The following is a 26,552-nucleotide window of genomic DNA, read 5'->3' as shown; positions in this document are numbered from 1 at the left end:
AGGCTTATGCCGCAAGAGCTAAAGAATAACATTTTCTACACTGTGCTTTCTGGCATGAAAAGAACTGTCAAAAATGTGTGCATATGAACACAACTTACAATATTGTAATGTTTGGTTTTGTGTACACCTTGCATTTTAAAGGATTGTTGGACTCTACAACTTGTGGTTCTGGCAGTTTATTTTATTGCCCTTTAAATTCTTTACACTACTGGTTCAATTGTATAAGAGTTGTATGGCTGAATATTTCAGTCCATCCTGTGTCATACTAAAGCTAAATAATGGACAATTTGGGAGAACATTACAAAGAAGCTTTATATATTTAAAAGAAATGTTACAATTGAAAAACTGCACACATTAAAAGTTGAGGGGAGAGAAAGGCAATGGACAAACAAAAAAGCATATCTACATCTACATCTACATCTACATCCATACTCCGCAAGCCACCTGACGGTGTGTGGCGGGGGTACCTTGAGTACCTCTATCGGTTCTCCCTTCTATTCCAGTCTCGTATTGTTCGTGGAAAGAAGGATTGTCGGTATGCCTCTGTGTGGGCTCTAATCTCTCTGATTTTATCCTCATGGTCTCTTCGCGAGATATACGTAGGAGGGAGCAATATACTGCTTGACTCTTCGGTGAAGGTATGTTCTCGAAACTTTAACAAAAGCCCGTACCGAGCTACTGAGTGTCTCTCCTGCAGAGTCTTCCATTGGAGTTTATCTATCATCTCCGTAACGCTTTCGCGATTACTAAATGATCCTGTAACGAAGCGCGCTGCTCTCCGTTGGATCTTCTCTCTGTCTTGTATCAACCCTATCTGGTACGGATCCCACACTGCTGAGCAGTATTCAAGCAGTGGGCGAACAAGCGTACTGTAACCTACTTCCTTTGTTTTCGGATTGCATTTCCTTAGGATTCTTCCAATGAATCTCAGTCTGGCATCTGCTTTACCGACGATCAACATTATATGCTTATTCCATTTTAAATCACTGCTAATGTGTACTTCCAGATAATTTATGGTATTAACTGCTTCCAGTTGCTGACCTGCTATTTTGTAGCTAAATGATAAAGGATCTATCTTTCTGTGTATTCGCAGCACATTACACTTGTCTACATTGAGATTCAATTGCCATTCCCTGCACCATGCGTCAATTCGCTGCAGATCCTCCTGCATTTCAGTACAATTTTCCATTGTGACAACCTCTCGATACACCACAGCATCATCTGCAAAAAGCCTCAGTGAACTTCCGATGTCATCCACCAGGTCATTTATGTATATTGTGAATAGCAACGGTCCTATGACACTCCCCTGCGGCACACCTGAAATCACTCTTACTTCGGAAGACTTCTCTCCATTGAGAATAACATGCTGTGTCCTGTTATCTAGGAACTCCTCAATCCAATCACACAATTGGTCTGATAGTCCATATGCTCTTACTTTGTTCATTAAACGACTGTGGGGAACTGTATCGAACGCCTTGTGGAAGTCAAGAAACACGGCATCTACCTGTGAACCCGTGTCTATGGCCCTCTGAGTCTCGTGGACGAATAGCGTGAGCTGGGTTTCACATGACCGTCTTTTTTGAAACCCATGCTGATTCCTACAGAGTAGATTTCTAGTCTCCAGAAAAGTCGAACATATAAAGTGATATGGTATTGGTGGACTTCAGCATACAAATACCAAGAGAAACAAGCATGTCATGTGGGTTGGTCATGGGAAACAATCTCTTTAAGGACAGGGCCCATAGCTATAGTGGAAGAAATATGAGGAAGAATATGTCTCCCCTCTAGGCCACTGCTGTATTCATGGGGAGAGATCATATTTCATAACTTAACAGGGTTCATCAGGAGGCTGTAAATTGTAGGCTGTGTATCAACTTAGACGGTTGGTTAAGGCAACACCTTATATTCAGAGATGGAACTTGATGCAAGTGTACGGCAAACGTTTGTGTATTCTTCATTTATCACATGCTATCTTGTATGAGGGATAAACACAACGATAAGTAGACATCTGAATAATAACTTCTGTCACCTGCATCTTCATGCATTGCGCTCTGCTGTATTTATTGAACTTTTGGTGGATTGTGAACCTCGATCTAACGATTAACTGATTATGTTTGGCCTACTGATATCCCTTCTGTTTTCATGGCTCGCTTAGAGAATTATGGACCTGTGCTTCCTGCTTGCCTGATGAATCATTAATTGTGTCATTTATTCAAAGACAAGGGATGTTCAGTCCCATCAATGTCACAAGTTTAATTTCATGATTTAGCATATTGAGCTTGATCATGTGGTTTCTAAGCTATGAAACTGGTTGTTATACAAATTATTTACAAGAGTAGCCAAGCAGTTATCATTCAAGGTGCATTCTTTTATCTGTACTTAACATTACACAGCTGTCTCACTACTGTGAATTACGTGAAATTTCAGTTGTACACCAAAATAAATTTTAGATGCTGTTTATAACTTTTTTTGTGTGTCAGTGATTACACAAAATGTTTTCTATGTATGTGCTGAATAAAGTAAAATCATTTTATGAGAAGGTGTGTGGTATTGTAATAATTACATAAAACAGATAAAAATTAAAAAGGAGATGCTGTTAAAAGAAGTCAAATAAAATGGTAAACATTAATAAGGAAGGTGAATGTTTTTGACTTTCATTGCTCTAACCTTGTATTGTTTTATCAACTGCCTAGTAAGAGATACATCTACTTGTACATCAGTGACAAGAGTTTTAATGTTGGCTGGTTTAAAATTCACACAGGTGGTATTGGACACTAGTGGTATATATGCTGCAACAAGCTGCACTGACAAGACTCTGTGTGTGTATGATTATTACTCCGGGGAATGTATGGCAACAATGTTTGGTCATTCTGAGCTGGTGACAGGTCTTCGCTTCACAGCAGACTGCAGGCGACTGGTTTCTGCATCGGGGGATGGTTGTATCTTTGTGTGGAGACTTCCACATGACATGGTTGTAACCATGCATGCAAGGCTTGCTCAGCAAGCAGCCCGAGCAGGGAGGTAAATCTGTTTCACCTACATGCCAATAATAAGTACTGTATATCCAGTGAAAAATATGTTATTAAAATATCCGTTATGGAAACAGTGATAATACTTTCTGTGAAAAAAAAAGTATAGATTTTATTCTTGTTATTGTTTTAATAGCTCATAATTTGTAATTTTGAACATACTTTGTGACTGTTATATCACTGTGATAGTCCATTCAACAAACTTTCAAAATTGTCATAACACTCAACTATTTACTAATAAGTTTCTTTCTTTTTTATCTTATAATGCGGCACTTTTTTAATCAGTAGCTGTAGGACTTTAAAAATACCCGAAAGAAACAATCCTGCTTTAGATAACTGATTCATCAAATTGAGTTGACTTGTTTCTTTTTACTCGTTAAGCTAAGTCACTGCAATTGTAATGCAGTAGGGAAACATTTTCTTAATTTTATCGAAAGGAAAATTTAATTGAGAAAATTGTAAGAGAAAGAGAATTGCTTGCTAGTAATTACCTTCAGGAGATGAAATATTTGTACTGCCGATAGACACCATGGCTTTTGGAGGTATTATTTCTTTCCTTGATTTGAAGAGAAGAATAGGTTGAGGAAAGTTAAAAAGGAAGGGCAGGCCACTCAACTCCCAGGGGGAGAGGGACTCATCTACTGTGAGGACAAGATGAGATCAAGATGAAGAGAGGGCAGGTGGGGAGTTGAGAGAGCAGGAGTTCAAAGATAGCACATTGGTAAGAACTGTACCAGTTTCAATCCAAAGATTATGACAAAGTGAAAGGTAAAAATGAACCAAGAAGGAGAGAAATGAATTGTGGAATTATGGAGAAAAATGAATTGTGAAATTATGGAGAAAGAGAGAGGGGGGAGGCAGTGGAGGGATCGGGGGTTGGGATGAGGCTGGAGAGAGAGACTGGAGAACTGGAGACTAGAAACTAAACTAAAAAAAAAAAAGTTTTCTTCAGGCAATTGTCAGCAGTGGATATATGTTTCGGGAAACTTAGGACTCTTGGGTATACTAGAACAATTTATTTGTTGCTACCAGCTTCAGTCAATGACCATAATCTGGCACCTGAATCAATGTTAAAAGAAAATGACAACAAAATCTCAATGTCTTTGTGACATTTTGTACATTGAGGTTTTGTTATCATCTTTGTTTTTTAATGTTGAATCAGGTGCCAGATGATGGTCATTGACTGAAACAAGTAACAAATAAAGAAACTGTTCTAATATAGCCAGCTGTCATGTTTCCTGAAAAACTAAAAGCCATAAAGGATAAAATCCTGTGCAGTCCACACAGGTTATTTAATAAACTACTGCACCATTTTGCAAGTTGCCCTGTTTTTATGTTGTAGGATTTATCAGTAGTGGGAATGGAGTAGATGTTGTGGGAGGGCCGGCCGCGGTGGTCTAGCGGTTCTGGCGCTGCAGTCCGGAACCGCGGGACTTCTACGGTCGCAGGTTCGAATCCTGCCTCGGGCATGGGTGTGTGTGATGTCCTTAGGTTAGTTAGGTTTAAGTAGTTCTAAGTTCTAGGGGACTTATGACCTAAGATGTTGAGTCCCATAGTGCTCAGAGCCATTTTTTTTGTTGTGGGAGGGTATACAGGGCAGATTTAGAAACCTCATGGTATGGATAATGCTTTTGGAACATCATATGGTTGTTACGGAGGTTGTGAGTAAGAAATCGGGGGAGATGTCACCACTGCACCAGTACCATCATTTAGAAGATAGTACGTTGTTTGATGCTTATAAAATTATTTTATATTTGGTTTATAGTTTTATAATTATTATCTCAGAAACAAACACATATTTAGAAGAACAAAAAATTTTGTATTAACATAAGATGTTCCATATTGACAGGAGGCCCCTAAAAATACCAAATGGTGTACATCTGGATAATGATGGCTATGGCTCTCCACCTCGAGATTACTACGATCCAAATGCGAACACGGATTTGCCTGATTACAGGTACTTGTATTTCTTTTCTTCCTTTATTACTTCTTTTTAAAACTGGATGTTTCTCTGAAATGGCCAATCTGGAGAACTGTTGAAGACATTGGTGACAAATACAAGTTGAAGAAGGAGAAGTAAGCAGCTATTAGCTTAAGCTCATTTATTCAGATCAGGTGGGGAGGGGACAGGAGGAGGAAAGATTTTTACTCGGGCAGGTAAGTAAACTGTTTAAATTTTCATGTAGTGTACACTAAGCTGTGCTAAATGTTCCTCGGTTGCCAGATGTGTAGAAGCAGCAAATCTCTGCCCAGAGGCCTCTTGACTGTTAAAATTATTCTGCTTGACCAAGTGAGTTGTGTTTCTATTAGTGTAGAAGGCTGTAAACAGGGTCTTTCAGTAATATGCCATCGGTTCACTGCCAGACCACTTGGAGCTCTGCAAGTTTGTCAAGCCTTCTTCATATCAGTTCCTTATAGAGTGATTTAAAATCTTCCATATTTGTTTTCATTTCAAAATAAACATAAACTGGTTTCATCACATTGTGTTTGTTTTCATTTCAAAATAAACATAAACTGGTTTCATCACATTGTGTTCCTAATTTTGACTTCTTCTGTGTTTCACACTCTGTGAATTGCATTGTAAATATGTTGCTAATATTCTGCCTGATTTTTGCTTGCATCCATAACATTGGATATGGTAAATTATTCTATATATGTTTTTATTTTGTATGAAACAGGTGCTGGATTCATCACATTGTGTTCTGTGGACTTAAATATTTTTGCTCCTGCTTATGAAACCGTATGAGAATTGCTCAATTTAAATGCATTGTATGCATACGGATTGTAATCTGCTTTACTTCTGTTCACATCCATTTTCTCTGCTGTCTCATATGTAATGGAGAACTTCATTTTAAACAATGGAAAGTACAGGTTGGAATATCAACAATGAAGGGAAAGATAAATTGCTGTTTACCATAAAGATGACATGTTAAGTTGCAGACAGTTGCAACTGAAAGACATTTACACATTAGCTTTTGGCCACAGCCTTCGTCATGACAGGAAACACACACACACTCATGGAGCAAGCATGTAATTCTGTTTTAAATGGTGTTGCTTCTTGCTACTGAACATACTTTGTAGTCTTAGTCATTAGAGCATTCTTCCTTTCAAATGTTAAAAATGTAACAGTAGCTATGTAGATATGTTCAAATGTTATTAACAGTTACTACAAACACACTTTAGTAGAAATCAGTGTACTAGAATCATCTTCCCACTCCAATAAAAATTTAAGATGTCTGCATGAAATGTGAGAAAGAGGAAAAATACAAATAAACAAAAATATTATACAATATGAGCAATATACTTAAAATGTATTTGCTATATGCACGGTTAGCTGGATGTCTGTATGCACATTCGAGCTCCAGAAGGAACAGAGAAACAGAGGAAGCTGTCAGGTGGGAAAGCTGCCTGCAGAAGAGTAACCCAAACTAATGGTAAGGGAGTGAAATATGACAGACAGGCTGCAGACAAACAACAGATGATGACAAGGACAAACAACCTAGATGACAACAAGGTGATAAGTGGAGCCTTCACCATAGCAATGACAGGGCCCAGAGCAATGGAGAGAGAAATCCAAGATGTGACCAAAGAACGTAACTGGGTGATAAGCAAGCTGTCCTAGTACAGTGAAGATAGATACAATGACATCAAGTGCAAGCACTGGACTGACTGACTGGCTGTGTGCTGTGTACCTGTACACCAGCCACATAAAATGCCACCAGCTACATAAAATGCTACTGTGTCACTGTATACACATGATGAGATGCATTCACTGTGCGAACACAGTGCTGCTTGGCTGTGATGCCCCTAATGGCTGTCTGTGTCCATCTCCTCTGGTGAGCATTCAGCTTCTGTGGTGCCCAGCACCAGAGTATTTGAATTGAGCAGCACACACTTTTATTCATAAGCAGGAACAAATATACATGAGTCAACAGGACACCGTGCAGTGAAACCAGCTTCTGTTTTATAAGTAAAAAAAAAAAAAAAAAAAAAAAAAAAAAAAAAAAAAAAAAAAAACAAATGTGGAAAGATTTACTTCATACAGTAGTATGGATGTGAGCAAAAATTAAGCAGGATATGAACAATGCAATTCAATGAGAGCAATGCACAAAGAAGTCATATTCAGGAAAACAATGTGAGGAAACCAGCTTCTCTGACATTTCATTTCATGTCAGATGATTTTCAGATTTTGCTAAACTGTGAATATTTCCTCTTGACAGTGGCCACACAGGGAAAATTACAGTATTGGTCTTTACAGATAAATAATTGTACAGTCAAAAGGTGAAGCCAGCTATGAGAAGTTAATTTTAGTTTCGGTTGAGATAACTCAAATGTGTTGCTTCGAAAGGTCACAGAAATATTTCCAGGCAAGTACTTCATCAGTAGACTACGAGGCCTAATCATAAAGTACAGATGAGAAATATTATCACTGAATACTCGTCTTTCACAAAGCAGGAATACAATTTTTGTGCCACATTTTCCTGTGTTCAACATTCATAGCCAGGCCACTAGGAATGCTACTGTCGTTATCTGCTTCCTTATTGTAACATAGGCAGTGCACTTGCTATATTCTGGTGTTATGTAGTGGACAGTGCGTCTAATAAATTGGTGAGTGGTAGAAAATTATTTGAGCAGTACTCTCCCTTACTGGGCAGTTAGTCCCATAGAATAGAGAAGTGCTAGGGTATTATAAATAAGAAAGTATTTGAGAGGCAGCATAACACACATAAAAGGAGGTTATAATTAGGCAAGCTTTCAGAGCCAATGGCTCCTTCTTCAGGCAGATAGGTTGAATGAGAAGAAAGATGGGTGAAGCAAAAGGACTGGAGAGGTCTACAAAAACGATTAGATTTATTGAAAGTTACCCGGGATCCGGTCTGGTAAGTCTTCTCTGTGGTTCTGGGTGAGTTTCCTAAAATCTACCCCTTTTCCTAGATCTCTCCAGACCTCTTCTTTGACCCATATTCTTTCCCCTCAGCCCTTCTGTCTGACAAAAGAGCCACTGGTTCCGAAAGTTTGCCTATTATAACCTTCTTTCATGTTTGCATTCTGCCACTGTTTGATGAGTAGATATTTTTATCTATCCAATACATTATTTTGTCAAAAATTGATTGTTTTCATTGTTAAAGTATTTGAGAGGATCCTTAAGATCATTTTTGTTTGATGTGTTTATTGATGTCATTCCTTGTTCATGAGAATTACAATATTTCAAAAATTTACAGGTTTAGTGTTGGTCAGTTACCATTATGGGCCAAAAAACAGATAGCAGACAATGACTTAACTGGGACTCCAGTAAGTAACAGGCAAATGGATCTTCCAAAGGGACGATGGGCTCAACGGCTTGGAGATGGTGGTATTACAGTGAAATCAGTGTATGACAGTGACAGCATAATTCCTATTCCACTTGGCCAAGGTGAGGAGCAGCATCAGTATTGTCCAGAAACAAATTTTATGCTTGATATGCTGATATGTGTGGTGTGAATGAATGAGTCATTCGTTCATCCAGTTGCTGCATAAAAATGAAAAATAAGTATAAATATAGTATTTGACACATTCAAAAACAGAGAATTAAATTAATTTTGAATAGAACAACATAGACTTGTACTTCTGAGCTAATGCTAAAAAATGTTATGTTTATAATTGTTACAGTACACCAGTCCCTAATTTATTAGGAAATTTTAATTGAAAAATGATGTATTTCTTCTTGTCAGTGAGAAAGAAATGTTCAGATTTTGGAGATGTTAATGGGAAATTCAGTTTGGCAGAAATAGTGGTGTGTGGATGCTATTAATTATTCATAATTTAGTATCAAATGATAAGTATCAAAGGCACTAAATTCAAGTTGGTAGGATGGTGGTTTAAGCCCCTGTCTAGACATCCAAACTGTGGGTTTTCTATTATTTCCTTTTATTGTTTTGAGGCAAATGGCAGTATTGTTCCTTCAGGACAACTGCACGAGCGTCTATAGAAAGGTCCCAGAACTGCTCTCATTAATAAACGGTCACAACGCCCATATGGTACTAGGGACAGAAAGTTGGCTGAAACCAGACGTAAACAGTAATGAAATACTAAACTCAGATTGGAATGTATACCGCAGAGACAGGTTGGACAGTGAAGGGGGAGGCGTGTTTATAGCAATAAGAAGTGCAATAGTATCGAAGGAAATTGACGGAGATCCGAAATGTGAAATGATTTGGATGAAGGTCACAGTTAAAGCAGGCTCAGACATGGTAATTGGATGTCTCTATAGGCCCCCTGGCTCAGCAGCTGTTGTGGCTGAGCACCTGAAGGATATTTTGAAAATATTTCGAGTAGATTTCCCCACCATGTTATAGTTCTGGGTGGAGATTTTAATTTGCCGGATATAGACTGGGAGACTCAAACGTTCATAACAGGTGGCAGGGACAAAGAATCCAGTGAAATCTTTTTAAGTGCTTTATCTGAAAACTACCTTGAGCAGTTAAACAGAGAACCAACTCGTGGCGATAACATATTAGACCTTCTGGTGACAAACGGACCCGAACTATTTGAAAAAGTTAACGCAGAACAGGGAATCAGCGATCATAAAGCGGTTACGGCATCGATGATTTCAGCCATAAATAGAAATATTAAAAAGGGTAGGAAGATTTTTCTGTTTAGAAAAAGTGACAAAAAGCAGATTTCAGCGTACCTGTTGGCTCAACACAGAAGTTTTGTCTCAAGTACAGATAGTGTTGAGGATCAGTGGACAAAGTTCAAAACCATCGTACATTATGCGTTAGATGAGTATGTGCCAAGCAAGATCGTAAGAGATGGAAAAGAGCCACCGTGGTACAACAACCTTGTTAGAAAACTGCTGCAGAAGCAAAGGGAACTTCACAGCAAACATAAACATAGCCAAAGCCTTGCAGACAAACAAAAATTACGCGAAGCGCAATGTAGTGTGAGGAGGGCTATGCGAGAGGCGTTCAATGAATTCGAAAGTAAAGTTCTATCTACTGACTTGGCAGAAAATCCTAAGAAATTTTGATCTTATGTCAAAGCGGTAGGTGGATCAAAACAAAATGTCCAGGCACTCTGTGACCAAAATGGTACTGAAACAGAGGATGACAGACTAAAGGCCGAAATACTAAATGTCTTTTTCCAAAGTGTTACACGGAGGAAGACTGCACTGTAGTTCCTTCTCTAGATTGTCGCACAGATGACAAAATGGTAGATATCGAAATAGACGACAGAGGGATAGAGAAACAATTAAAATCGCTGAAAAGAGGAAAGGCCTCTGGACCTGATGGGATACAAGTTCGATTTTACACAAAGTATGCGAAGGAACTTACCCCCCTTCTTGCAGCAGTGTACCGTAGGTATCTAGAAGAGTGTAGCGTTCCAAAGGATTGGAAAAGGGCACAGGTCATCCCCGTTTTCAAGAAGGGACGTCGAACAGATGTGCAGAACTATAGACCTATATCTCTAACGTCGATCAGTTGTAGAATTTTGGAACACGTATTGTGTTCGAGTATAATGACTTTTCTGGAGACTAGAAATCTACTCTGTAGGAATCAACATGGGTTTCGAAAAAGACGGTCATGTGAAACTCAGCTCGCGCTATTCGTCCACGAGACTCAGAGGACCATAGACATGGGTTCACAGGTAGATGCCGTGTTTCTTGACTTCCGCAAGGCGTTCGATACAGTTCCCCACAGTTGTTTAATGAACAAAGTAAGAGCATATGGACTATCAGACCAATTGTGTGATTGGATTGAGGAGTTACTAGATAACAGGACGCAGCATGTCATTCTCAATGGAGAGAAGTCTTCCGAAGTAAGAGTGATTTCAGGTGTGCCACAGGGGAGTGTCATAGGACCGTTGCTATTCACAATATACATAAATGACCTGGTGGATGACATCAGAAGTTCACTGAGGCTTTTTGCAGATGATGCTGTGGTGTATCGAGAGGTTGTCACAATGGAAGATTGTACTGAAATGCAGGAGGATCTGCAGTGAATTGACGCATGGTGCAGGGAATGGCAATTGAATCTCAATGTAGACAAGTGTAATGTGCTGCGAATACACAGAAAGATAGATCCTTTATCATTTAGCTACAAAATAGCAGGTCAGCAACTGGAAGCAGTTAATACCATAAATTATCTGGGAGTACGCATTAGCAGTGATTTAAAATGGAATAAGCATATAATGTTGATCGTCGGTAAATCAGATGCCAGACTGAGATCCATTGGAAGAATCCTAAGGAAATGCAATCCGAAAACAAAGGAAGTGGGTTACAGTACGCTTGTTCGCCCACTGCTTGAATACTGCTCAGCAGTGTGGGATCCGTACCAGATAGGGTGGATAGAAGATATAGAGAAGATCCAACGGAGAGCAGCGCGCTTCGTTACAGGATCATTTAGTAATCGCGAAAGCGTTACGGAGATGATAGATAAACTCCAGTGGAAGACTCTGCAGGAGAGACACTCAGTAGCTCGGTACGGGCTTTTGTTAAAGTTTCGAGAACATACCTTCACCGAAGAGTCAAGCAGTATATTGCTCCCTCCTACGTATACCTCGCGAAGAGACCATGAGGATAAAATCAGAGAGATTAGAGCCCACACAGAGGCATACCGACAATCCTTCTTTCCACGAACAATACGAGATTGAAATAGAAGGGTGAACCGATAGAGGTACTCAAGATACCCTCCGCCACACACCGTCAGGTGGCTTGTGGAGTATGGATGTAGATGTAGATGTAGATAGGACATAGTCAATTTGCATCCCAATTTGAGTTTGTTGTTCTATCCCTATTAACCTTGTGATTGATCAGACCATAAACTGTAATCTTTCTTCCTTCTTTCAAATGTTTAGTCCATTGTGATTGACAAATTATCACAATAATGCACTTAAAAAGCATCTGAAAGAATACCACCCTATGAATGTTAATGAAGTTTTCCTGGATAGTGGCCTCCTCATTCTGCATACTAGACAAATTGTGTAAAACAGCAGATCTCCTCAAGGCTTTGATCAAAATGTCTTTTTTGTTTTGTATATTTTATCCAAAAAGGGGGAAGTCAAATGAAAAGACAGATGGAAAAAAGTAAATAAACAGTTTATTATTTCAAAAGTAATCACCATAATTATTAGTATATTCATTCCAGTGTGAGAAAAGATGGTCAATGCCTTCATGGGAAATGTTTGTGGTTGTGTACAGAACAATGATTGTACTGAAGCATGCACATCTTCATCTGAAGCAAATCAGCATCCACAGATGTCTTTCTTCAGGGCTAAAAAATATGGAAATTGGGTGGGCCTACATGTTGCCAAGATTGTTTCGACAGTGCTGCAGAAGTTTTGCTGGAAAGCCATTACAAATCCTCGACACAGTCCTTATTTCTCTCAATGTTATTTCCATATCACATTACTGTATTAAAAATTAGGGCTATTAGTTTTGAAATTATAAACAGTTTACTTACTTTTTCCATCTGTCACATTTTCATTTGACTGTACCAAATAGTTTACAGGATGGAGTGACGTAATGACTGAAAGTACATTAATCTTTTTGGCTCTGGCTTTTGAACCCTACACATTTACATCAACAATGCTACAGTTTTGTTTAAATTTGGACATACTGTGCATATGTATTGTCAGTTGTTTCCAAACATTTTAGCATGCTCGTAATGTTTAACAGTACTACATGTAGTTTGAGAGTAAATCAAATATAAATGGTATTTTTGTTCCTCAGCATTTGCAGTTGGTGGGACTGAGCGTGCACTTCTATTATGCTTGGAAGGAGCCATTAGCAGTTGGTAGAGCTGACCATACTACACTCCAACCAGTTGTTCGTCAGCAGAGCTTATGATGTCAGAGCAACAGGAGCAGCCCTTCATTAAACAATGTAAAATTATAAAATTTCTTGCTGGTGAAGTAGTTCAAATGATGGAAATTTTTCAGAGATTGACTGCACAGTTTGGGGACAAACGTTTCCGAGGACCCATGCGTTTGTCTGGCATAAAGAGTTCAAAGAACAGGAATGAATGGAGAATCAAGAACACAATCTCTGTCTTTGGACCAGTATTAAGGACAAAAAGAGTCACAGAGTTCAAGACATTCTTGAAGACGATTGATGCGTGAGCGTATCATAAATTACAGAATGGGTCAGAATAATTTATAGGAGCTAACAATTAATCATCACAGATGACATAAAGCTTGGTAAAGTTTGTGCCAGGTGGGTCCTCTACCTTTTGACTGCAGATCAGCAGTTAAGACATTTGGAGGTCTGTTTTGCAGCAAGGATTGTGAAAGAAGGTGATGCATTTTTCAGTCGGATCACCACCTGTGATACAACATGGTACCACAACTACACTCCTGAGTCAAAGCGAGCCTATGTGGAGTGGAGGAGGAAGATCCTTTCCATGGTTTTCTTCAATTGGTTAGGCATTTTGTTCATTGTTTTTTTACGTGAATGATACACTATGTGAACAAAAGTATCCAGATACCCCCCAAAACATTCGTTCTTCATATTAGGTGTATTGTGCTGCCATCTACTGCCAGGTATTTCATATCAGCGACCTCAGTAGTCATTAGACATCGTGAGGGAGCAGAATGGGGTCCTCCGCGGAACTCACGGACTCTGAATGTGGTCAGGCTATTGGGTGTCACTTGTGTCATATATCTGTATGCAAGATTTCCACACTGCTAAACATCCCTTGGTCCACAGTTTCTGATGTGATAGTGAAGTGGAGGGACATGTACAGTTCAAAAGCATACAGGCTGACCTCATTTGTTGACTGACAGAGACTGCCGACAGTTGGAGAGGGTCGTAATGTGTAATAGGCAGACATCTATCCAGACCATCTCACAGGAATTTCATACTGCATCAGGGTCCACTGCAAGTACTATGACAGTTAGATGGGAGGTGAGAAAACTTGTGTTTTCACGGTCGAGCGGCTGCTCATAAGCCACACATCACGCCGGTAAATTTCAAATGATGCCTTGCTTGGTGTAAGGAGTGTTAACATTGGACTACTGAACAGTGGAAAAATGTTGTGTGGAGTGACGAATCACGGTACACAATATGGTGATCCGATGGCATGGTGAGGGTATAGCAAATGCCCAGTGAACGTCATCTGCCAGCATGTGTAGTGCCAACAGTAAAATTCGGGGGTGGTGGTGTTATGGTGTTGTCGTGTTTTTCATGGAGGGGGCTTGCACCCCTTGTTGTTTTGCGTGAAACTCACACATCACAGGCCTACATTGATGTTTTAAGCACCTTCTTGCTTCCCACTGTTGAAGAGCAATTCGGGGATGGCGATTGCATCTTTCAATACGATCAATCACCTGTTCTTGATGCATGGCCTGTGGCGGAGTTGTTATACAACAATAACACCCCTATAATGGACTGACCTGGACAGAGTCCTGACCTGAATCCTATAGAACACTTTTGGGATGTTTTGGAATGCGGAATTCGTGCCAGGTCTTACCCACCGCCATTGATACCTCTTCTCAGTGCAACACTGGGAAGAATGAGCTGCCATTCCCCAAGAAAGTTTCCAGAACCTGATTGAATGCATACCTGTGAGAGTGGAAGCTGTCAAGGCAAACACCATGTTGAATTCCAGCATTACCAATGGAGGGTGTCATGAACTGTAAGTCATTTTCAGCCTGGTGTCCAGATACTTTTGATCACATAGTGTACACAATCAACACTGTGTACTGCTATGAGCTGTTGAATGAGTTGAGGGCTGATATCACCGCAAAAGATGAAAACAACTGATTTGAGAGGGCATCCTCCCCCACAACGCTGCGAGGCTCCTTACTTCAGCTATAAGGCTCAAATCTTGAAGAAATGCACTAGACTCAACTTGATCAGACTAGACGTATTGCTCCGCAATTTTCAATTGTTTGAGCCACTTAAAGAACCTCCAGGGGAGGCATGATTTGAAGATGAATAGGGCATGGAGGGACTCGTGCGTTAATTGGCTCTTGAGACAACTGGCTTCAGTGTAAAATGCTGAGATAGAAAAACCATCATTTTCACTGGGAAAAATATGTTTCTAAAGCAGGAAACTGTGTGAGAAAACAGGTTACTTTTGCCTTTTGTTTTTCAGTTAATATTTTTTAAAATAGAATCCGTTTTATATTTGATTTACTTTCATATTTCATTGCAAATATTGAATTGCACATTAAAAAATAGTATACCATGACATTTAATAAAATAGATGTTGTAGATAAACGGGGAGACTCTGATGGTGGCTCCAAAGACAGCTCCATTGACAGTGGAACTGAGCTGAGACAATATTCAGATTTCAAGAGGGAAACAATGATTATATCGAAGCAGGTAGGTAATAACTTATGCCTGTGTTTTGTCATGTAAATATAAAAGTTTTCTCTTGTTCTCACTAAGTGGGAAACATATTGGCTATTAGAGGACATTATTAATTAAATTAAATTGTGAATTGATGGATTTATTTTTGAGTTACTCTTCTCAGACTTATGAGGCTTTATTTTAATTGCGTCACCATAAACAATTCTTTCTAGTTAAAGAAGTAAGGAAGAGGAAATAAGGCTGTTAGAAATTGAAGTACACTGAAAGTGAGTGTGTGTTTTGATTGTTTTGGCTGTCCAGTAGATGTCTTTGTGTCAGACAGATCACTGATGTAGTCAGATTTCTTGACACTAATGTGAATCACTTTCATTTCTGAGAGAGCATATGAGAAGTTTCTGAGAGCATATGAGAAGAATTTGTGCAAAAGCTGTTGCCGAAGTTTCGACCAATGCATGAAAGTACATGACAGTGTGTCTTTCACACAAACTGACTCTTCATATGACAAGTGAGCCTAATGTTTGTAAGCAATTGATAATTGACAGTAAAATTTTGTTTATTTCGGCAGAGCAAAAAGTGGCACTCTACAGCTTTTCTGTGATGAAAGGAACTGTGAATGAACAAATGAGAAGTAAAAAGCATGCACATCATCTTTTTTGATAGAACAGCATTCAACAGCAAGTTCTTTGTAGCTTCTGACCAAGCAATACTTTTGTAACATTTTATATTTAGGCATTTGTTTGTTTGGAAAAAGAAAATTGAGGTTAATGCTCAGAAATTTGAGGCTATATTTTACTATGAAATCTTCAGTAAGACCAGACAAGGTCCCATGTGACTTATTTTTGTTCTTCACATAAAATATTATCTGAAAGGTAATCAGACTGGTGCCATCGAAGATATTAAAGTGGTTCCAACAACAACAACATGAACATTATTTCTGCTGAATACATGCAGCAATTCTTTTACAATTGGCAGGAATGTTGGGTACTGTGCATGGACTCTAAAGTGTGCTACTATGAAAATTACAAAGTGTGTTTTAAGTTTTTGTTAGTAAAAACATTTTTCCCATATCCAGCAGTGGATATCAAACAAGTGGTGGTGATTTTAGTGTGATTATTTGCCAAAGAACACCTTTCATTGTTATGAAACGTTTTTGCTATAACAACATACCCCTTCACTCTGTTGTAGATTTATTCCATAGTATGAATTCTAAGTAGCTATTTATTTCCATTAAACATTTCTTATGGAATATTTACCACATTGTTTTAATGTACTTACAGATAACAACAAGTAAGGTCACTGTATCCCGCTCATCTGATGGAATGGATCTGAGCCGAAGCAGACATTTAACAGATGATAGCAGCATTGGCAGTTATAAATATGAGGCAAGTTAAAATATGAGTAATGTAGTATTTATGATTATCATCAGTGAGGCAATAGCGTAAACTAAATGGAACAGTCTAGACAAGACATTTGTTATCTGTGGTTGTCAAAGTGCAAATAAGAGCAGAGATAAAAATTTTGGCATATTCTAATGGTGGACATGTTACTCATACACTGTAGATTGACACTTAAAGGGATCTGTAGGGGAAAAGCTGCTCTCACTCAGTTGTTGGATATTGCGCAGAGGGAATTTGATAATGCACTCTTTAATTGTTTGATGTTGCGTATCCATGATACCCTAAAATAAATTACATTTTGATTATATTATAAATTGTCAGTTTGCTTTAGAGTTAATTGTAGTGATACAACAAAAATAAAATTCATCAAAAAAAATTTTAAATAAAAATAATGAAGTTAAATAATAGTTCTAGTTGCTACTGCAATAAGGTACTGTTTGTCTGTAAAGGCTGGAAGTATCTGACAAAGATATAATGATCCTGAAGGAACGATTTATGCTCCCTTCTGCACATGTATGGCTCATTCATGACTAAGCGGCGTGCTAGTTAGAAAAAGGGCAATAAATGACGGGGCGTCCTGGAAGAGCCGCATTGGCCGGTTCTAACTAGAGATGGGAAAAACTGTTCTTTTCAGAGATTGGATCAGAACTGTTCACTCCCTGAAATGAATTAGCTCTTTTTCATGACTCACCACTCATTTACAATAGAAAATAAATGGAAGGCACATTGCCCTTTAAACTTGGTTTATTCCAGTACTATACCTGTATTTTGATCTTATTTGATCCTATTTTGAAGTAACACAAATAATGAGTAAGAAATTTGTATTGTTTATTGAAATTTCCACGATATGACAAAGTTTTTGATTATTGATTTATTTTGCACTATCGTGGTTTTTTGGGTGATCGGAAAATGTTGTAACTTGAGATTTACATTAACAATATATTTGGCTATAATGTATTAAAATTTCATTAACCTCATACAAATACATCGCAAGCCATATATTTTTAAAGTGAACGTTTCCTTCCGAAGACGCCTAAAATCGCAAAATCCGTACCAGAATAAGAAAAAAATATATAAATTTGACTGTAAAACGAAAGTGCTGCATATAGCCTTACGCAGAATAAAACAAGGAAAATATTGGTGTATCACATTTTGCGATACGTTTATCGGTTCGCTCGTAATTAAAGCGTAAGTTCGAGTGTCCATAATAAAAATCCTATAGTAAGAGGAGTCATCAGGAACCTAATCTAATCAGTTTAAACAAATAAAAATAAAATAAAAACAATTGATGTATACATAACATAATAATGTAATATACATAGCGGTATTACTACGAAGAACAATATCCAGTAGGGACAAACTCCGATGCAGAGGTGCTGAGTCGAGCAGGTCGAGCCGCGAGCTGTATTACTGCGTGAGCTGAGACCGCAGAGACCAGAGTGACACCTGAGTCGCTTTGCTCAATGCTCTGGCTAGAGTCGAGACGGTGGGGTGAGCGTTGAGCGGGCGAGTTCCGAGGGTGGGGGGAGCGGTGAACTCACCCGCTCCGAGACAAATCGTCCGTTCCCTTGCGAGCAGGTTGTTGCAAGTAGTTCCTATGTTATCCGTTAGGTGGCTCTTTGTCCTGTTGCTCGCATCAACTGCCCAGAGGGCAGGACGTGCGACTGAAACGATCGCCGACAGAGTGCGATGCGAAGTTAAGCTGCGCCAAGGCCCTGCACGCGGCAGACGACGCACAGAGACGGCACGGTATATGTGAAACACAAAATCCAATGGGGCACTGCACAATGCAGGCAGCCAAGGTAGAAGCAGGGCAGAGGCCGGCGCTGGCTGTGTTGTGTGGCGTGCACTGTGCTCTGACCAGCAGAGGCGCTGCTGATATGCTCCGTCTCTCTCTCCGTCTCTCTCTCTCTCTCTCTCTCTCTCTCTCTCTCTCTCTCTCTCTCTCTCTGCCGTGGGAAACGTTTGGAGCTACCGTTCTTTTTTTCTGAATCACTGATTGTTCACTCCTTTGAAAGATTCAACTCTATGAATTAGTTCAAGAGTGGATCCCCCATCTCTAGTTCTAACCAAACCCAAAAGCAAACGACTACAGTTACATACAAAATGAGCTAATTACTTTTTAATCAAGTAGGGCACCCGCTTCCTGTGGAGGCCCTAGACCAGGTGGACCATGAGTGGCTTACAGCCTTTGTTCGGCATCATCCAGTTACACAAGAAAACCTACTGCAATGGCGTGCTTGGCAGCAAAGGGTTGCCAAAACAGCCAGGGATAGAGTAGGAATAAATCAGTCTGATAGTCCTGGCCGCACTGCACTATTTGCACTACACTGTACACTGTATTCCAAATGCTGATACCGAAAGGATGAACCGGGTATCTGGCATCAGACTTTGTACGCCTGTAGTCGATAGAAGCACCTTGAGGAGATGCAGCTTGGGAAGGTGACATGGAAAAATGTGGTAGCACTCTTCATGTTAAATGGACTGTGACAGAATGATGATGATGAGGGCGGGATGAGAATTCTGTGGTTTGCGCATACCCCGGCAAAATGTAGTGAACAATGGCATGAGCTCCTGGCTGCCAAGAGCACGGCCAGGGATGTTGCCTCATGCTGCTTTTCAGTCTGCACAGCCCGTCATCTGCTGCTACAGGTGGAGGCAATGGCAGGAGTTGCGACAATCCAGATTCTTCTTACTCATGTTGATGGAGGGTGGTGCAATCTGGAAACAAAGAAAGTCAAGCCTTGAGTTTTGAGGCACCAAAGAATGATTGTTAATGGAGAGTAGTGTTGACTTCAGAAAACAGATTTAAGAATATGTAGTCTGCAGTAGTTATACTGACATGAAGAGGCTGGAATGGGATAAACCAGTGTAATGAGCAGCATCATCAACAACAACAAATATCTGAATCAGTTAGAGTCACTACTTCTTCAAACTGTAGTTGCATAAGTTATGGCTTGTAAATAACAAAATGGTCTGTAAAATTAATCTACAAATGTGTAATTTTGAAATGGTTTGGGAAAAAGGCTTATACAATAGTTAATTTTATGCCTTTCTATAAAAACTGTTTTGTGGGGTTTGAGATGAAGTGAAAAGGAACCTTTTAGACAGCACTTGAATAGAATTGTTGTAGTAAAGAAGAAGACAGAAACTTTAGGGAGATAGGATGAAAGTGATTTTTGTAGCTATCTTGGCATTAAGCGTTGAATTATTTTTAAGAATTCTCAATATAAGGAATTTATATACAAGCAAGGGGGAAAAGTACACACATCCATAATTATTCTTGCAGTCTAAATCAGTGTGTATATTCCATTAAATCCTAGCAGATTTTTAATATGTTTTTTATTGTTACGTATGAATGGTAAGGTTTAAGTTTGAATGATAGTGTTGCTTTGTTGGGGTTGCAGCTTTCTATTTGTTATGCTCTTATTTCATTTTGTAGTAATTTTTAATTATTTTCTCTAATTGATTATTGTCACTTAAGTGTAAACAGTTATTGCAATTATTCTTTTTCAGATCAGCCGTCTTATATCTCAAATGACACTGTGATGTGATAGAATAGTTGTGTTATTAAATAATATAGCATTGAATGCTATTCCTTAAATACTGTGTGGTATTCAAAAATGTACAGCGTTGCACTAGAATTCCTTCACTTGCACCTGTGTATCAAAGCTAGGCATTTAAATAAATCACAAAATAGATTTGTCACTTTGTAGGCTGTGGAATTATTAAATACAGTTACAAATATTGAAAATAGATTAGGTAATTCTTACTATTATATATTTATCTGGTGTAGGATATGGAGAGCACTGAACATGATGGTGATGTTGAAGATTATTCTGAAGGGGAAGGGGAATCCACAGAGCCTGAACAGACACAAAGGCTCATTTATTATCCACCAGCAGAAGAAACTGGCAGGTAATTCCTACTTTTCCGTGGCAGCCTGCAACCATGATTTGTGTGTTTGTCTCCTCATACTGCAGAGTTTATGAGCATTGGTTTTACAAAGTAATAGAATATTGTGCATGTAAATACATTGACTGAGAAATAGGAAAAAAATAAACTTAGTACTGAACAAAGTTATAAGCATGGTCACAATAGGAAATTTTTTTCTCCTTAGACATGTTTTCCGAAATGCTAAATTGCAGTGCTACTGACCAGAGTATTGAAAGTTTGATCTTAAAGACAGAACACAGATAGTAGTTCATTTGAAGTTACTCATACAGTTTTTCTGTTTAAATTCATCCAATTATTGAAAACACTTTCAAATTTGAATGCTGTTTAATATGGAGATTTGTCAGATATGTAATTCTCATGTTATAGCATTTTACTTTTGGCACAGAAATTATAAGACAGATTTAGTATGCAGTGAAATTATGTTTTATTTCATGAACATTGTGGAAAACTTATAAAGCCTGTACCTTATCAATTATTTTGGCACTTGAAGTTGGTGATCCATTCCTTCATGTTGTAAAACAAAGTAACATTTTTAGCATGCTTGTTCTCACCTGTTTTGCGCTATTTAGTTATTCTGATGATGTAGTCTTCCACTGACATGATCTGGATTTCACACACACACACACACACACACACACACACACACACACACACACACACACACACCTCTACACTCTTTGCATTGTTCTGTCATGTTTACCAATTGCAAAACTCCAAACATTTGAAACAACATTTATGAACACACTCTCTTACTTTTTTTCATATATAGTTTCCAACTAATTCAAAAGAAATGATGTTGAGGCACATGTGAGATAAACCTGTCACTACCACCTCTCCACCCACAAGAAAGGAATTGTAGTTTCTTTCAGGTTTCCTCTTATATATGCTGAACTCAAATCACCAAAGACATCAAGATAACGGTGTTTTTAGGAGAGCAAGGAATTTCATCATTAACATCATTTGACAACTGCAATTTTCTTTGCTCTTTCTTCAAGCTTCCTACATCTTCTTATCACAATAAATCCTCCTGTTCATGACGCCATCCAATGTTTGTCCTCTCATTGCGATGTCAGTCTTAAAATTTCTGTCCAACATGTTTTTGATCTTCCTACTCACATTGCCACTACAATTTCTCTCTCCAGATCAACTTCAGCTGTCCTTGTTGATTCCATCCTTAATTTGTGCTCAAATGCTGTGAGTGCAGATATTCTGACTTGCTGTAGTAGTGCTGTCTTAATCCAAGCCATCCATCTCATCTCTTCATTTCTTAATTTGTACAGTTTTGTTTTCTGCATGGTGCACTTCATCACAGAAGTGTGTAGTCACTCTTTGCAAGGGTGCATGTTTCTAAGGCATTTGTAAGGACTATTTTGAAATAGGTGTCGTGTATAACTGATTTTAATTGTCTTGCCAACTCAGAATTCCATAGCAGTGATCTAAAATGTTGGTAGAAACACAGGCTTTTCTCAACTCGATTTGCAACCTTATTCATGAGTATATTGCCCTGAGAAGTTACATTTCAAAGGGACCTGATTCTATTATATTTTCTTGAGCTCAAATTCAATCTCATTTGAGCTTGAATGTGTAAACATTGAAAGGAGTAGTTGTTCATATTTGTATTGTGCAGACTTTAGTCATGACCGTTAATTTTTCTAATTATGTATTCCCAACTTAAAATGTTTGCTATTTTCAGTTAATCTCAGTCTCCTAAGGAAAAAATGGCTAAATGGTCTCAAGAAGTTGTGTAGATAAATAAGGCATCCCCCAGGTGTCATAATGTCTTTTCATCATGTTAGTTCTTTTGTAGTGTCAGTAATGATATGCAAATAACCTCCTTCCCACAGTGTCCAAGAGAAAAGTCCTCCGTATATTTTAGTGCCAGCAGCTATAATAATTTTTACTATACTGGGTTTTAGGAGAGAATTATTAATGAAATACCTTGTAACAGTTCTAGTTTCAGTTGATTGTTATTAATAAAAAATAATCCTCAGGAAGTATTCCTAAATGAATTTGGATTCACTTGAGGTATCGAATGTAAGCATTGTATACTCTTTTCTGTTAATTACTAGACCTACCGTTAGATAATTTTTCTTATGATCATGGTTGATTTGGTGCACTGATTAAGCACTGACTCCTGTTTTCCCCCCAACTTTTATGAAACAGTGACTTTCACAAACAACTACTGCAGAAATATTGGCCCTTTCAGTCATAATATTTAGCCACTTGTTAACTCACATTTTAGAAGAATAATGGTCCCAGCTTTTGAAGTTTAATAAAAAACACAAGACATATATTTTCCTTTAATAGAAACAATTAACCAGGTATGTTAATTATTTATGTAGTGTCACCATTTTGTTTATTATGTGATATACATTTTTTTCCTCAGTTGCTTTTAAAGAAAAACAAAACCTACTGAAACACCAAACACAATTGATAATACATAGTTAAAGCCATTCATAGAAGATAGTGCCTTTGCAGGCCAGTAGGGGCAGAAGGGCAGCAACTTGTTTTAATTGTTAAATACTTGATATGTAAAATACTTGATATGTAAAAATACTTCCAGGGTGATATGTAAAGGTATTAAAATTTGTGTACACAAGTATAAAAAGTTCACAAAGGTCATAAAAGTTCTATTTATTGGGCCTACTTGTGTCATCGGCAGAAAAATTTGCCCCTTGGCTAACATTTCTGTAGATAGTGAAGAATAAGAGATGCATGCTGTTGCTCCTCCTGCTGGTGCTACAGATCACCATAAAGCTGATCCAGTTTAAGATAAAAATTTGTTCCAATTTGCAGTTTGTGTTGTGCCTTTTCCGTTAAGTAAGTTTTTATCACATGACTGATTTGGGTCATAGAATACCTGATTATTAGACAGGAATACATTTGCAAATTGCTGGAAGTGTTGTGTACCAATAACATTTATTTACTATTTGACAAAAGTGAAGCTTTGGATAACTTCTGTTAATGGCAGCAACACTGTGGTACCAATAAAGGTTGCCAAAGTGATAAAATGATTGTACTGTGTGTTTCTTATTAAAAAAATTTAATTTTGTGTTATTCATTTCATTTCATATTTATTGCTCTGCCAAATGACAGATATAGCCCTTCAGTTGTGAGAGTTATTCCTGATACACACACTTCTCTGAATTGCATGATCTACTTTATTCCCAACACATTATAAATATTTGTCAGTTTTGCAGTTGATTGATGCTTTAAGTGTGTGGAAAGTAGATGTCACAGTTGGCTCCTATGTTGCTGTCCTTATATTTGACCATAAAAAGCACCATAAGTGATAGTGCAAGACTAATACAAGAGACTCTGCTACAAAGTTTTCATTGTGTATTAACTGTGATTCATAATTAATCAGCTTCTGTAAAACATTACCATTCTTTAGTGTGAAGCATTTTACTCATAGCTGAATGTTGAACCCAGTGTGTAGTTAAATACTATTATTCCAATGATTTCCCATGCATAGTGACTACACAGTCAATGCAATGGATGTGGAGGAACTTCGCCGTTCCCAGCGGAAACATAAGAGGAGTCAGCGGCCTGAGCACCTCGCTCCTCTCTCTGTCTCAGCATCAGTATCTGGCAGCCAGGATAGTGATGACGACGATGAGGAGGGGGCATCAACTCCTGGCACAGAGAATGTTGACAAGAACATTGCCTCCTTGTTGTCAGCAAGGTAATTATTAATTTTTAGTAAATATTTGCTTTAGAGGAAAGATAAATAGCCTGAATCACTAATTAACAACAATAAGGAAAGGGCAGATTGGTACTCATTATGTAGAGGAGGCACTGAGTCGCAAACGAGAACAGTGAAAAAGAATGCTAGAAACTTAATAGTAATGTAGCGTAGGTATCAACTTCCACTTAACTTTTCTGATTATAAATGACATTACTTCTACCACTTGTTTTATGTCCCCTATTTATGAGAATATTTAAAAGTACAGAAGCCAATTTTGATGTACTAAATGTAATTTTTAAGATGGTGTTTCATAAGGATCTTTGTATCACTTTGATTTTTTTAACCTATTTATTTTCGATATTGAGCTACATTCATGTGTCTATTCCCTTGTGTTTTTTATTTCTTGCTATCATTTGTGTAATCAAATGGCTCTAAGCACTATGGGACTTAACATCTGAGGTCTTCAGTCCCCTATTTGTGTAATCAATGAATTTATTTTCTGAGGAAACAAATTTCATGGTAAGGCCAAAGATACAGATCAAAGTTTATACAGTGGTTGATTAATAAAATTGGGATAAAGATGCAGGAAGCACAGCACACTGTTATTTGCGGACTAGATACCATTAGTGTCTGCATAGCTTTCAAGGCCATAAATGTTAAAGTATTCTATTATGTTAGAGATATTTTTAAGTGCTGCACAAATGGGTTTGGTAATGCAGTTAATTCTTCTTTTATGAAGTGCTCCTGTATATACCTCAAAATGTGAAAAATGATAGTTTGATGAGCTGCATTAGTCATTGGCTTGGAGAAGAGAAGCCAAAAGAATCATCTTGTGTAGCACTTTCTTGTTATTGAAGCACACTGCAATTTGACATTTATTTTTCAATGCTCTTTGGAAGCAATGTGATACAACCATTATTTTGTTCCATATTATAGTACCGAGAGCCTTGATAGAGTTGGCCGCCGAGAAAGCTTCCTCAAAAACACATTTGAGTCATTAAGTGGCATGGAGCAGGATGCAGAAAGAGTCAGTAAAGACCAAGGTAATAATCAATGGACCTTTGTTTTTAAACTAGTTTGCTGTTTTTATTTATGTGATACCATAAATTTTTAAGAAATGGAGAAAATTTGGGACTATAATCTGGAAGAAATTGCTGACCATAAATCGTTAACCTATTTGGATGCTCAGAAGTAACTCTTTTAGGAAGAAACTGTTGTTCGTAGTAATATGAGTGGGTCCATACACATTTCTAGTTTTCTTATCTAACTCTGTAATATTTCAATGTAGGTAGCAATGATTATTAGTGTCCTGATCAAAACTGATTGTGGGTAACCAATAAAGGATAGATGTACACAAAAATAGGGTCATCACCAGTTTCATCGAAGAAAATAAAAGAAACAGACTCTTCAATATATGCAAAGCTCTGCTCATCCAAATAGACGGAGTTTAAATTGTTCTGAATTGTTTCTCCTTTCAGAGCTTACTTCATCATCCTCCCTCTCCTCCCCCCATTCTAATTGTGTTGCTTGTATTTCCATCTTGGTGAGTGATCTCCGTGTCCAGTTGCTTCTCTCCATCCACCCAATATATCTGCACAGTACCTGCTTTGTGCACATATATTCATTTATATCTGAATTTATTTTCAATTACAATGCTATAACAATACTATGAAAAGGAAAGTTGCCGCTCATCATATAGCGGAGATGCTGAGTTGCAGATAGGCACAACAAAAAACTGTCACAAATAAAGCTTTCGGCCAGTAAGGACTTTGCCAGCGATGACACACACACACACACACACACACACACACACACACACACACATATATATATATATAACTCACAAGCACAACTGCAGTCTCAGGCAACTGAAACCACACTGCAAGCAGCAGCACCAGTGCATGATGAGAATGGCCTCCTCCTTACCCCCACTCAGTCACCACTCCCATCATGCACTGGTGCTGCTGTTCGCAGTCTGGTTTGCGCTGCCTACGTGAGTTACATCAGCATCTCCGCTATATTTTGAGTGGCAAATTTTCTTTTCAAAACATTGTTACATTTCATCCTGGATTTTCCATTGTTTAACAATACCATAACACATTCTCATATATTTCTGCAGCTGGTTTTCAAGAAAACTTCCCTGAAGCAACTTCCTTCAAGGAGGCAAAATTCCAGTACTGGCAATATAT

General features: G+C 38.2%; 1 protein-coding gene across 1 annotated transcript in view; it reads left to right on the top strand.

Annotated features, from left to right (window-relative positions):
- The window catches only part of LOC126100190 (mitogen-activated protein kinase-binding protein 1), a 366,221-nt gene that overhangs the window by 295,728 nt on the left and 43,941 nt on the right, over nt 1-26,552 (top strand). Inside the window, exons 14-21 of the mRNA XM_049910749.1 lie at nt 2,762-3,021; nt 4,879-4,986; nt 8,252-8,442; nt 15,215-15,333; nt 16,599-16,703; nt 20,515-20,636; nt 24,151-24,360; nt 25,300-25,406. Of these exons, the coding sequence (XP_049766706.1) occupies nt 2,762-3,021; nt 4,879-4,986; nt 8,252-8,442; nt 15,215-15,333; nt 16,599-16,703; nt 20,515-20,636; nt 24,151-24,360; nt 25,300-25,406 (1,222 nt within the window). The remainder of the gene's footprint in view (nt 1-2,761; nt 3,022-4,878; nt 4,987-8,251; nt 8,443-15,214; nt 15,334-16,598; nt 16,704-20,514; nt 20,637-24,150; nt 24,361-25,299; nt 25,407-26,552) is intronic.

This window comes from Schistocerca cancellata, chromosome 9 (assembly GCF_023864275.1).
Source record: "Schistocerca cancellata isolate TAMUIC-IGC-003103 chromosome 9, iqSchCanc2.1, whole genome shotgun sequence".
NCBI classification, from domain to species: domain Eukaryota; kingdom Metazoa; phylum Arthropoda; class Insecta; order Orthoptera; family Acrididae; genus Schistocerca; species Schistocerca cancellata.
Note: the sequence above shows the minus strand (reverse complement) of the source record. Positions and strands in the feature narration are given on the sequence as shown.